This window comes from Stegostoma tigrinum, chromosome 12 (assembly GCF_030684315.1).
Source record: "Stegostoma tigrinum isolate sSteTig4 chromosome 12, sSteTig4.hap1, whole genome shotgun sequence".
Lineage (NCBI taxonomy): Eukaryota > Metazoa > Chordata > Chondrichthyes > Orectolobiformes > Stegostomatidae > Stegostoma > Stegostoma tigrinum.
Window position 1 is genome coordinate 21,762,051 of NC_081365.1, and position 14,766 is coordinate 21,776,816.

General features: G+C 43.7%; 1 protein-coding gene across 2 annotated transcripts in view; it reads right to left on the bottom strand.

The window, feature by feature from the left end:
* Window positions 1–12,349: 12,349 nt before the first annotated feature.
* Window positions 12,350–14,766, bottom strand: part of LOC125457304 (calcipressin-1-like) — an 82,895-nt gene continuing 80,478 nt past the window's right edge. For both annotated transcript variants that reach the window (XM_048541346.2, XM_048541347.2), the window contains exon 4: window positions 12,350–14,123. In XM_048541346.2, the coding sequence (XP_048397303.1) occupies window positions 13,942–14,123 (182 nt within the window). In that variant the 3' untranslated portion in view covers window positions 12,350–13,941. The remainder of the gene's footprint in view (window positions 14,124–14,766) is intronic.

Genomic DNA, 14,766 nt, shown 5'->3' on the forward strand with positions numbered 1-14,766 from the left:
GGCCTAGAATTATACCCCACTAAAAATTTAACCCTTTCAGGATTGGGATAGGATCAATATCCAGTACACATTCCGAAGTGCATGGAGAAGTGGAAACCCCAACTCTAGTTAATCTTGATGCCTTAAAACAGTAAGTCCAATTTCTGCGTTGTTCAGTGAAGGTATAACTGTACCATTTTATAGAATATAAAGGGAGGAAACTACAGCACATTGTTACATAATTGTTCACAACATTTTAGACAGTGACATATCACACGTTTTTAAACTGTTTAAAAGGTCACGTTGTCTTTGTGGCAAAATACAGCAAAGTCCCACTGGAGGCTGTAAACCTCACATTCTCCAATTTTGCAATGAAAATGTCTACACTCAAAAGCCTCTCTCTTCTTTGACCACTTAAGTCCATCTTTATGCACAAAATGCAAACTTTAGATCTCCAAATGCACACAAACAATAAATTGATGCCAATAAACAAATCACTAAAATAAAAGCACAATGCTGCAAATGCGGGAGATCTGAATTAAAAGCAGAAAATGTTTGACAAATTAAGATAATAAAATGTGAGGCTGGATGAACACAGCAGGCCAAGCAGCATCTCAGGAGCACAAAAGCTGACGTTTCGGGCCTAGACCCTTCATCAGAGAGGGGGATGGGGTGAGGGTTCTGGAATAAATAGCGAGAGAGGGGGAGGCGGACTGAAGATGGAGAGAAAAGAAGATAGGTGGAGAGAGTATAGGTGGGGAGGTAGGGAGGGGATAGGTCAGTCCAGAGAAGATGGACAGGTCAAGGAGGTGGGATGAGGTTAGTAGGTAGATGGGGGTGTGGCTTGGGGTGGGAGGAAGGGATCGGTGAGAGGAAGAACAGGTTAGGGAGGCAGAGACAGGTTGGACTGGTTTTGGGATGCAGTGGGTGGAGGGGAAGAGCTGGGCTGGTTGTGTGGTGCAGTGGGGGGAGGGGACGAACTGGGCTGGTTTAGGGATGCGGTGGGGGAAGGGGAGATTTTGAAACTGGTGAAGTCCACATTGATACCATTAGGCTGCAGGGTTCCCAGGCGGAATATGAGATGCTGTTCCTGCAACCTTCGGGTGGCATCATTGTGGCACTGCAGGAGGCCCATGATGGACATGCCATCTAAAGAATGGGAGGGGGAGTGGAAATGGTTTGCGACTGGGAGGTGCAGTTGTTTGTTGCGAACTGAGTGGAGGTGTTCTGCAAAGCGGTCCCCAAGCCTCCGCTTGGTTTCCCCAATGTAGAGGAATCCACACCGGGTACAGTGGATGCAGTATACCACATTGGCAGATGTGCAGGTGAACCTCTGCTTAATATGGAAAGTCATCTTGGGGCCTGGGATAGGGGTGAGGGAGGAGGTGTGGGGGCAAGTGTAGCATTTCCTGCGGTTGCAGGGGAAGGTGCCGGGTGTGGTGGGGTTGGAGGGCAATGTGGAGCGAACAAGGGAGTCACGGAGAGAGTGGTCTCTCCGGAAAGCTGACAGGGGTGGGGATGGAAAAATGTCTTGGGTGGTGGGGTCGGATTGTAGATGGCGGAAGTGTCGGAGGATGATGCGTTGTATCCGGAGGTTGGTGGGGTGGTGTGTGAGAACGAGGGGGATCCTCTTTGGGCGGTTGTGGCGGGGGCGGCGTGTGAGGGATGTGTTGTGGGAAATGCGGGAGACGCGGTCAAGGGCATTCTCGATCACTGTGGGGGGAAAGTTGCGGTCCTTGAAGAACTTGGACATCTGGGATGTGCGGGAGTGGAATGCCTCATCCTGGGAGCAGATGCGGCGGAGGTGGAGGAATTGGGAATAGGGGATGGAATTTTTGCAGGAGGGTGGGTGGGAGGAGGTGTATTCTAGGTAGCTGTGGGAGTCGGTGGGCTTGAAATGGACATCAGTTACAAGCTGGTTGCCTGAGATGGAGACTGAGAGGTCCAGGAAGGTGAGGGATGTGCTGGAGATGGCCCAGGTGAACTGAAGGTTGGGGTGGAAGGTGTTGGTGAAGTGGATGAACTGTTCGAGCTCCTCTGGGGAGCAAGAGGCAGCGCCGATACAGTCATCACTGTACCGGAGGAAGAGGTGGGGTTTGGGGCCTGTGTAGGTGCGGAAGAGGGACTGTTCCATGTAACCTACAAAGAGGCAGGCATAGCTGGGGCCCATGTGGGTGCCCATGGCCATACCCTTAGTCTGTAGGAAGTGGGAGGAGTCAAAAGAGAAGTTGTTGAGGGTGAGGACGAGTTCGGCTAGGCGGATGAGGGTGTCGGTGGAGGGGGACTGGTCGGGCCTGCAGGACAGGAAGAAGCGGAGGGCCTTGAGGCCATCTGCATGCGGAATGCAGGTGTATAGGGACTGGACGTCCATGGTGAAGATGAGGTGTTGGGGGCCAGGGAATTGGAAGTCCTGGAGGAGGTGGAGGGCGTGGGTGGTGTCACGGACGTAGGTAGGCAGTGCCTGGACCAAAGGGGAGAAAATGGAGCCCAGATAGGTGGAGATGAGTTCGGTGGGGCAGGAGCAGGCTGAGACGATGGGTCGACCAGGGCAGGCAGGTTTGTGGATTTTGGGAAGGAGATAGAAATGGGCCGTGCGGGATTGGGGAACAATGAAGTTGGAGGCTGTGGGTGGGAGGTCCCCTGAGGTGATGAGGTCATGAATGGTGTTGGAGATGATGGTTTGGTGCTCGGGTGTGGGGTCATGATCGAGGGGGCGGTAGGAGGTGGTGTCGGAGAGTTGGCGTCTGGCCTCGGCAATGTAGAGGTCAGTGTGCCATACTACCACTGCGCCACCCTTGTCTGCGGGTTTGATGGTGAGTTTGGAGTTGGAGCGGAGGGAGCGGAGGGCTGCCCGTTCTGCAGGGGAGAGGTTGGAGTGGGTGAGAGGGGTGGAGAGGTTGAGGCGGTTAATGTCTCGACGGCAGTTGGAGAGGAAGAGGTCGAGGGAGGGTAGGAGGCCTGGGGGGGGTGGGGGGGGGGGGGATGGAAGTCCAGGAGGAGGACTTGTGTTGGAAGCGGGTGAAGGGGTCAGTGGGGGAAGGGTTTCATCAGCTCTGGCAGCATTTGTGGAGACAGAAACTGAGGTAATGTTTCACATCCAATATTGACTGTTTCAATTGCAGAGGAGTCAAAATCGTAGAATTCCTCCCTATTTGATGTTGTGGATCTACCTGCAGCAAACGGACTGCAGTAATTTGAGAAGTCAGCTCTTTATCACCTCCTCAAGGCAAACTAGGAATGGGCAATAAATGCTGGGCTAGTCGGTGACACCCGCTTCCCACAAGTGAATATAAAACATGGTGTTTTTCAGACCTACTGAGTCTCGCTGGCAAATTATTGTTTTATTTACTGAGTCTCCCTGGCAAATTATTGTTTGACAAGCATGATGAACTATAAAATTCTGCCACACCAGCAGCTTAATAGTTTTGGATCTATTTTCAATTCGGCGCCATTGGTTTCACTTTGCTCTAAACTATGTAACTCAGCCTAACTGCATACCTGACAATAGGTGGAGGAAAGAAAGGGTAAATTAACACTATAATTCCTCAAAAACAAAAGCTCAGTTCAATCAGATGGACGACATGTCCATCATGGGCCTCCTGCAGTGCCACAATGATGCCACCCGAAGGTTGCAGGAACAGCAACTCATATTCCACTTGGGAACCCTGCAGCCCAATGGTATCAATGTGGACTTCACAAGCTTCAAAATCTCCCCCTCCCCCACTGCATCCCAAAACCAGCCCAGCTCTTCCCCTCCCCCCACTGCATCACAAAACCAGCCCAGCCTGTCCCCGCCTCCCTAACCTGTTCTTCCTCTCACCTATCCCTTCCTCCCACCTCAAGCCGCACCTCTATTTCCTACCTAATAACCTCATCCCACCTCCTTGACCTGTCCATCTTCCCTGGACTGACCTATCCCCTCCCTACCTCCCCACCTACACTCTCCTCTCCAACTATCTTCTTTTCTCTCCATCTTCGGTCCGCCTCCCCCTCGCTCCCTATTTATTCCAGAACCCTCACCCCATCTCCCTCTCTGATGAAGGGTCTAGGCCTGAAACGGCAGCTTTTGTGCTCCTGAGATGCTGCTGGGCCTGCTGTGTTCATCTAGCTTCACACTTTGTTATCTTGTTTCAGATTTCCCCACAGTTATTTTGTGCTAAACATTATCTATATATGTTTCTTGCTGGCTTTTCACTTCTCAAAATTGAGAGTCTTGACTAAATAACGACCCAAATTTCATATCCAGGAATCGGAAATTTTCTTCCTGTACCTTTACAGCAGATGCTCCCAGAAGATGGCAAGCTACATGTCATAGACTTCTTGACTTGCCATCAATGAATGACATCTCACTGTTTAGCTGGCGACCAAAACTATTCTGAAATACTGATGGCCTGAACGTCGCTGCCTGCGATCCCAGAGAAATAATTTATTTCTCTTGAATCATGTTGATTCTAGCAGGATGGAGACATGTGGCAACAGCAGTTTGACTGAACACAGCTGATTCGCATCATGTGATGAGAATCGAAGCTCGGTCAAGAATCATTGACTACCCTCTGTCAGATCTGTTCAAAAAATTTAGCTCAATCAAAATACTTCTTGATGCTGAGCAATGCTTTGAGCACATGTACATTGTGGAAAATTTATTATGAGCCAGTATGTACATTATTCTTATCTGCACAGCCCCCATGGTGCAATTGCCTTGGGGGAGAAGAGAGCAGCTAGGGAACTGCAAATAAATGTGGAGGTTTCAGAGGGACAGCTCCCTCCACTGTTCAGGTAGTTGTCAGGGAGATCAGCCACCAAAAATGTGGATAATGTTCTCCCAAGACTTTCACAGAGTGCTTTTTGGCACCATTGTCATTATTTGACAAAGAAGACCAAGATCAGGTTGGTTCACATTCTATCATCGTAGCAGCTTTAATTAGAATCGACCCGTTGATGTCATGACAACCTATCTTTAAAGATTACACAACATAACCACAGACCAGGCAGGAAGCAAATCTCAGGGGTGGAAAGCTTTTGGATAAAGACTCCATATAATTCAGATACTGTAAATTGTAAGATAACAAAGTGTGAGGCTGGATGAACACAGCAGGCCCAGCAGCATCTCAGGAGCACAAAAGCTGACGTTTCAGGCCTAGATTGAAGGGTCTAGGCCCAAAACATCAGCTTTTGTGCTCCTGAGATGCTGCTTGGCCTGCTGTGTTCATCCAGCCTCACATTTTATTATCTTGGATTCTCCAGCATCTGCAGTTCCCATTATCACTGTAAATTGTAACTTGGCTTTCCACTTTTCTGAATCCTTCTTGGTCTGTTGCAACAATTTTGCTTTATTTTCTTTCGAAGCACACAGTTATCACACTTCAATTAATGAAGCATCAGTCAAAATTAAGAAGCCAATTACAAGGTTTGGGTTGTGGTTGCCCATAGCCGAATATTATAAAATGGCTGTTAGGGTTTTATATAATCTCTCAAACAAAGAACAAAGAAAATTACAGCACAGGAACAGGCCCTTCGGCCCTCCAAGCCTGCGCTGATCGAGATTGTCTGTCTCAGCCTATCATCTATTTTCTAAGGGTCTGTATCCCTTTGCTCCCTGCCCATCCATGTACCTGTCCAGATACATCTTAAAAGACACTATCGTGTCTGCGTCTGTCACCTCCGCTGGCAATGTGCTCCAGGCACCCACCACCCTCTGCATAAGGAGCTTACTCTCACAGACAAGGAAGAAATTTTTAGCTGATGTTGTATTTCATTTGGCTAAAATCATGGCCTTTACCACAGTCAACAAAATGCCTCTTAACAAGACAGGGCTAGAATGCAGACAGTAAGGCTCTGATTAGGCAGCTCAGATGAAAGAAGGGTCCCGATCTGAAACATCAGCTTTCCTGCTCCTCTAAAGCTGCCTGGCCTGCTGTGTTCCTCCAGCTCCACACTCTGTTATCTCTGACTCCAGCATCGGCAGTTCTTACTGTCACAGATGAAAACTGTTTGATTTGAGCTTTCTGATTTTTATATGAAATAGAAAGGGAAAACTTGACCTACCTGAGATGAGACTTTTTAAATAATAGTAAGTACATATTAACATATTTGCACAATACTAGCTTAAATTTATTAGATATTGGGAAATTTAGTTATATTTCTGCAGGTAGTCAGCCAAAGTGCTTGAATTTTGTTCTGATCAAAGGGATTTGAATTGGTGCTATATGAACAGTATTTACTGACAATAAAGTTCATCTTGTTATCAAATTCCAGTTTTAAACCATCTTGCAAAATGCAAAATAGAAGTTTTAAAAGGTAGCTGCTGGCCCAAGGAACTCGGTTTGTTTGACTTTACCAAGTTGGATAAGAGCGAAGCTGCTCGCGAACTGCTTAGCTTTGTCACAGAATCACAGTATTAGTTTAACTATGTATAACTTTATATTAGAGCTGATATTACAAATATTATAACAATTGGTAGATATTAACATCCTTTTTAATCTTCAGTACTAAGGTTAGCAAGGGATATGAATTGCATAACCAAAGTTGAAAAGTCACTAACATTAAAGCAAGTACATGATGCAGCTGGCAAACGTCTAGGATGGGATAGAACAATTGGTGTTAGAATGTGAACAATAAGACGTGTTGTAAGGGCTCAAGAACAGGTGATGGGGAGTCTGGCAAACATCAAGAGATGATGAGAGGAGCTAAGGTTAAACATGCAGTTGTCCATCATTGATTGTGTATTCACAGGACTGGATATGTAGGTCAGAGGGAATGGGGCAAGCACTGATGTCAATGTTGCATGTAGCCATTGTAGCACGGTATTTATAAATATCCTGTATTTCATTGGGAAAGGTAGAGTGTCACTGACCTCTCCTCTGATTCTGAGCCATTATTAAGAGGGCAAATGGGCCCCATGTGAAAGTTAGGCTCAGAGCAGTCTCTGGCCTCTCCCACGTGTGGTAAAGGAGCTCTAAATAAAGATTGATTCATGCTGCTGCTGCACACAGGACTCTGACTGCTCTTTAAACTCCATCTCCGACAGCTCATTTGAGTAAAAGAAAGTGAAATTGTATTCTGGACTAACGGTAATTTCAGTGGAGAGTTCCATTTAATCCTTGTTGAACCCCTGCATTTGACTCACTGTGTTCAGGTGATCACAGCAGTCATTTTAGGTCAGTGGATGTGAGTTTGCTCGCTGAGCTGGAAGGTTAGTTTTCAGACGTTTCGTCACCATTCTAGGTAACATCATCAGTGAGCCTCCGACGAAGCGCTGGTGTTATGTCCCGCTTTCTATTTATCTGGTTAGGTTTCCTTGGGTTGGTGATGTCACTTCCTGTTCTTTTTCTCAGGGGATGGTAGATTGGCTCCAAATCAATGTGTTTGTTGATGGAATTCCGGTTGGAATGCCATGCTTCTAGGAATTCTCGTGCATGTCTCTGTTTGGCTTGTCCTAGGATGGATGTGTTGTCCCAATCAAAGTGGTGTCCTTCCTTATCTGTATGTAAGGATACGAGTGATAGTGGGCATGTCTTTTTGTGGCTGGTTGATGTTCATGTGTCCTGGTGGCTAGATTTCTGCCAGTTTGTCCAATGTAGTGTTTGTCACAGATAAATAGAAAGCGGGACATAACACCAGCGCTTCATCGGAGGCTCACTGATGATGTTACCTAGAGTGGTGACGAAACGTCTGAAAACTAACCTTCCAGCTCAGCGAGCAAACTCACATCCAGAACCTCAACCTGAGCTACAAATCTTCTCAAAATTTTAGGTCAGTATTTGTACTTTTATTAAAGTAATCTTGGTCTAATTTTAATACAGTTGACTTTTCACAAATAAAATGTTAAAACTTGATAGCCCCTGTTTACCATAAATGTAAAAAGTGATCACAACTATTTCCAGAATTTTACCATTGAGACTGAAAAATTGGATATGATTTGGCATTTAAAAAAATATTCACAAGATGATGGTATCACTGAGTAAGTCAGCAATTTATTGCCCATTCCTAATTGACCAGAGGGCAATCAAGGGTCAACCACAGTGTTGTAGGTTTGGAGTCACATGTAGGCCAAGCTAAGTAAGGATGACAGATTTCATTCCCTAAAGGATATTAACAAACCAGATGGGTGCCCTTTCAGGACATTAACGTGACATCTCCAGTTCTGCATGACCATATTCAAAGAGCTATAATAGAAAATACATACTCTGACTGAAAACACTTATTTCCCCACATGGTAAATTTTTTAAAAAAAAATCTATCGAGTATCTATTGACCTAGTTCTTTCAAAAAAAAACTCAGACATCGCCTTCCCTGTAAAGCCATCAGTCTACTCTCGATAGTCAGCAAAGGGATGGAAAGGGTCATTGTCAATGCTACCAAGAAGCACATAGTCTGCAATAACCTGCTCACTGATGCTAATTTTGGATTCTGCCAGTTGTGTCCCTCAGCTCCTGACATCTAACAGTCTTGGTTCAAAGATCCTAGACAAACGAACATGGTTGTGGCTGTTGAAGGAAAAATCATCTTAGCCCTTGGACATCGTTGCATGAGTTTTTCACACTAATGTCCCTGACTAACCATCTTCAGCTGATTCTCTCATGACCATTCGTCTAGCATAACATGCTCAGAAGGAGGGATGTTATTTTTCCTTCATTCAGAACCCCTCAGATACTGAAACAATGTCCCATATGTAGCCAGTCCCAATCAACATTCAGGCTTGGATTGAATAAGTGGCAAGTAACATTCATACAACTGGTGCCAGGCAATGACAAGTTCCAACAAAATAACCTAATTACCTCCCCTGACAATTAATATTATCATTGTTAATTCCTTATTGTTTATATCCTTGGGGTTACCATTATCCAGAAACTGAACTGGGCTGCCGATATAAATACAAAGAGCAAGCCAGAATCTGTAAAGTCTATTGCCCAAAGCCTGGTCACTGTCTACATAGCACAAGACAGGAATGTGATGGAATGCTCTCCACTTGCCTAATCAATGCATTTCAAACAATGCTCAAGAAGTTCAACACCATCCATTATAAAGCAGCCCACTCAATCAAAACCCTATCTACTACTTTCAATATTCACAATAGCTGCACGTGTACACCAGCAATAAAGTGCATTGCAGTAAGTCAGCAAGTCTTCTTAGACAGAAACTTCCTAACCTGTGATTTCTACTTAACTGAATGGACAGGAGCAGCAGATACATGGGAATGTCATCATCTGTATTGGCTCTTCCAAGTCACATACCATCCTGCCTTGGAACAATATTATCACTGCCTCACTCTTGCTGGGTCTAAATCCTAGAACATTTAGACTCTTGACAAGACGGTAACGTTCCTACACCCTCAAGAATGTACTGACTCAAGAATGCATCTAATCAGCAACACCTCCAGGGTAGCTAAGGAAATAAATGATGCCTTGCCCAATAACATCCATGTTCTATGAATTAATAATTTGCAAAAAACAAATAAATGATGCAAAGGATAACAAGATGTACAGCTGGATGAACACTGCAGGCCAGGCAGCATCAGAGGAGCAGGAAAGCTGACGTTTTGGGTCTAGACCCATCTTCAGAAATGGGGGTGGGGAAGGGGATTCTGAAATAAATAGGGAGAGAGGGGGAGGCGGATAGAAGATGGATAAAGGAGAAGCTAAGTGGAGAGGAGCATTTGCTAACACTCCCCATTCTCCTTGTCTGTGTAGGTTTCATTAGGTTGAACATAATACAAAACTCTGGTCTTGTCAGCATTGTGACTAGTGCAGGGTGGATAACAAACCTGGATGTATGTCAACAGTTTCACCCACACATTCCGTAAACCCATTGGGCTTTTATTCCACAGGAGGCTTCATGGCCAACGCACAGGAAACTTAAAAAGCTGGATTCAATTTGTACGAAGAGGAAGTCCACTTTGATCCCGATATACTTAAGTCTGGCCTTAAAAACCTGAAGATGGCATTATTCTAGGACAGACAAGCACCATAATAGGAGAAATGAAAACAACAAATGTCGGAGATCACAGAGAGTCAGACAGCATCCACAGAGAGTGAGAGAGAACATTGAGTCTGGTGAATAGTGGACCATGTAGCATTTATGCCATAGTTGGTGTTGGGGGGGGCGGGGGGGGGAAGAGGGCGAGTGGGGATGATGGCTGCTGGTGGAGACAAGATGTTGATGGTTCAGATTAAGTGATCGGAATGTGAGAATGGCACAATAATGATGTACCTACCTGCCAGACTGGAAAGAACAGACAGTCCCCCTGGGGTTGAGTGGAAGAGAGAGAGGACACGGTGAGAGAGAATGTAACAAGTAAAGCTAAAAAGGGAAGAAATTATTCACAATTTAGACGGTAGACATACAGGAGGCTGGAAGAACGTAGCAAGTCAGGCAGCATCTGAAGGAAAGGAGCAGTTCATGTTTTGGGTATTACCCTTCCTCAGGACTGGATGTGGGGATAGTGGGAGCTGCAGATAGAGAGAGGGGGAGAGGGGAGGTAGCAGAATGGTGGTGATAGGTGGCCACTGGTATTAGGTACGACCTGGTTGGGTGATGGGAGGGACGAAACCGTATTTATCCAAGCAGGATGCGGTGTTAAAATGACCGGCTATGGGAAGGTCAGGGTCTGAAACCAAATGCAGACTGGGTGACCACTTTACAGTACACCTCCAGTCTGTGCGCAAGCGTGACCCCAACCTTCCCATAGCCGGTCATTTTAACACAGCATCCCGCTCGCGTGCCGATTTGCCTGTCCTCGGCATGGTGCCATGCCCCAGTACATTACAGTACAAATTGGAGGAATAACATTTCATTTTTAGATTAGGCACTTTACAGCCTTCTGGACTTAATATTGAGTTCAACACCATTGTGAACCAATTCCCATTTCTGACCCTTTCTTTTAGCTTTTCTTGTTATATTCTCTGTTATCATGTCCTCTCCCAAGGGGGCTGTCTGTTCTTCCCATTCTGGCAGGAGGCACACCATTGTTTTGCCATTCTCACATTCTGATCAATTAATCTGCACTATCAACATCCTTTCTCCACCAGCACTCTACACGCCCTACCCCCACATCTACCCCCCCAAACTATAGCATAAATGCTGTCCCCTTCACTTCAGCTCTGAAGAAGTGCCATGTAGACTTGAAACATTAGCTTGCTGTCTCTCCATGGATGCTGCTTGACCCGCTGTGATCTCCAGCTATTTTTTTGTTTCCAATACAGATTCCGGCATCTGCAGTAACTTACTCATATTGTAGAAGGAATAACGGATTTACTTAGAAGAGAAGGTTGGAAGGTGAAATGATCAGCAAACACTGGCCAGGGAGTTGGTTAAAATTGCACTTGCAAACTACAACGAGTGGGAGAATTTATTCCAGAGGCAAATGCATAAGAAAAAAAATGGTGAGGATTTAAAAGGATCATTTACAGACAGCCTTATCTGTAGTCAAGAGGCAATTTGAGATGACAAAGTGTGTAACTGTGAAAATGACAGGACAGCACATAATGGGAGGACTCAAGAAATAAATTATGAGTAAAAGCAGACAGTGAAATCAGAAGAGACATGACAGGTTGAGACAGGAATTCAAACCACTATGAATAAAGAGTCTCTTTGTGCAGAGGAGGCAGTGACAAGGCAGTGCAGTGGAGAGTTAACATTTTATAGGAGGGTGAGAAAGGAGAAGTTCCCAAGGTATCAGAAATTGATGGGGAATGCAAAGTGTAATTTGATGTTTAGGGCAAGTACTGTGGAACAGTGCTTACAGCAAGGCAGGTGATAATAAAAATGACCAAGAAGTGTGCTTCAGTAAGGAATGGGGCCTCACCCATTAACTTTCAATCACAAGAATTTACAGGTAGGTTATAAATAATAAGTCCCTTGTTGAAAGAGCAGGATGATAACTGACCATCATCTTCTCCAAGATAGTTAAGGATAGGCTATAAATGCTGATCTGGCTATTGATGCCCTCATCCTGAGAACAAATAAAAACCATTTGCCCACTAGTGGCTTCAGAAGGAACGATAGTGGGTAGTAAGATGATGTTTTCTGTTTTTTGCAATATTCTTACACAATGTTGTGTTGAAAAATACTGTCTTATGAGCTTCAAGGAGGTAAAAGAAAATCAAAATCCGTAAATGATAAAAAGCCACTTTTTAAAACATGGCAAATAATAACCAAGTGAAAATATAGTACAAAAAGAAACACCAACTAATGTTATTCACTTGTTCACAGACTGAAGCAAAATCGTATAGCTGGAACATTTTTAATAACCATCTTGATGAGGACCAACCACAGATTGAATGCCTTCATTTTGAAGGAAGAAGTGTTGTGTCTAAATAAAAAGCTAACAAGGTCTTTAAAGCAAATGTATTTATTTGTAAACATTCCACATTTGCCCAATTATTCCAATCTGTACAAATATGAACAATATGTACAGCACAATCCAATAATTTAATAGTTTACTGATATTACACTTCTAGAAAGGTCTGAACATTTTACACAGGATGAGTATACTGTGACAAAACATCACAAATTAGTAAATTTGTACTTTCCACATTTACTCAAGGTAGTCATATTAACAAGTAATCAATGGGTAGCTCAAGTAATCAATATTTCAGGCTTTGATAACATTGTAAAATGTAGTGGTACGTATGAAATTGGAAACAGGATTGTGGTTACAACAAATTGCCCATTAATGAGTCTTATTTATGCTGCTTTTTCCTCACACATAACAGGTCTTGTACTTTGAAAAAACAAAAAAAACTGTTTCCTTTTCTAACCTTCTACATAAAGTCATGTGATTTAGTCCCCTTTTATTCCCAACCTGCTGCCTAGTTCAAAACTACAATTGGTAGGTGGCTTGGGAAGAAATAATGACCACATTCAGAAAGCTTTTTTGGTTTGAAATTCAATCCATTCCATACAGTATCTATCCTCAGTATTTGGCCTTCATTCTGGATTATGAAGTGCAAAAGCCATTACAATAATTAATAACATTAATCGTTCTGAAAGCACACAGCACTGCAGTCCTTCACTGTGCAAGTAAACCAGTCAGAAGAAACATAATGCAATGGATTTTAGTATCTATGTTCAACACCAACGTTAAAAGATAAAAGAGGACAAACTAAAGTGAAATTGGTCATGCATGACACACTGTGAAGCAATTGTAATACAGCTCACGTGACTTGTGCCAGTAATCTAAAAAAATCCACTACGATAATGAATCTTTAATGTTTCCACACAATAGCCTGTGCATTAGGATATATGGTTAGTTTTAGCACAAGGAGATAGGTAGCTATGTTGCAGAAGATACACAAAGATAAAGCACAAGAGGGTTTGTGTGTCAATCATCAACCCACCCTTTGTGATGCACTTTGATAATAGGTAATGCTCTAAATCAGAGATACTTCAAATGATCCTGATAAGTGGTTGAATTAACATGTGCAAGAGCTACGTTTGCAATTAAGTTTACTTTCCCTGCTTAAGTATTGAATATGCCAAAATTTGAAACATGCTGGCTCTGCTGGAAAGCACTACTGCAAATATCTAGCAGGCCACTCTAACACCACATGATTAACTGCAATTTTGCAACAATATGCAAATAAAGTAAAACCTTGGGGGAACAAGTCATTCCAAACATTCAAAGACATCAAAATGATAGAACAGACTACTAAAAATTGTTCAGCGCCAACCACAGCCACAACGTTTTCATGTGGACTGTAACCATTTTGCTGCTCTCTCCGGCCATCCTTATTTAATGCCTTTGCAAATTATATGCAGGCTTGTAGCAGAAAACATAACAGAATTTACATAGTACAAATTTCCCACGTTATTTCTGCCTCAGTACACATACAGTTGTGTGTTTGGGAACTCAATCATTCTCACTAGTTACACCGCTTTGTGTCCAGTATCCCCATTATAACTCAGTAGTGTGATTGCTCTCTGCATGAGGAGTCCAAGTGCACAAAAAAAAAGTGGTCGAGTTCACTTTTGTTTAGAATGGCTAGCAGCATAGTCTGGTCTTCTTGTCTGAATGATTTTTGGTTTAGGTCGATTTCTGCCTTCTTCCTCCTCTTGTTCCTGCTCCAGTTCTGGGTCACTTTCACAGACGTGAACAACAACACTGGGAGTGGTTTCAGTACCTGCATGCAATTCGTATTTCTCTCCTGTACAGAATATGAAAAACCATGGATATTTGGCATATTAAAAAAAAATCTCGACGTTTAACACAAGATTCAACACATTATTCAATCCTAATATCAGTGTGTGGACTGGGGCTCACTATCATGTAACAAGTTACTTTTTCCCCTGAAAATAAGAGACTAAACTATCCTTAGCCCTTCTTCCCTCTTGTAATCTACAAGCTTTCAAATCCCAAAGTTGGCAGTAAATATTAATTTCTCGATTTAACTGATCATTCATTTTACCTCTTACAATCTTGGTGTGCCTGCACTATGGGACTTAATCCCTTCATCTCCTTGTAGTAGTTTCAAAATAATATTCCTCATAATTTAGCAGTCATCACATCTTCTCAATGTATTTCTTCCCCCTTTTAGTTTGCTTTTCCAAAGAAAAGGTCATCAACCCACATTCTTTGGCAACTGATCCACTTCTGGTGCAACACCATTCTGTAACCAGACTCTGAATGCCACTGTAGTAGTCTGGGCTAAAACTTTAAAATATCCCTCACAGCAGAAGTATATTTCAATGCATCACTCACACTGGGACAGATGAAAGATATCTTCCCTCTACAATGCATGACAAAGGAAACTGGTGCTATACTTCACAATTTCTCGCAGCAAAATAGAA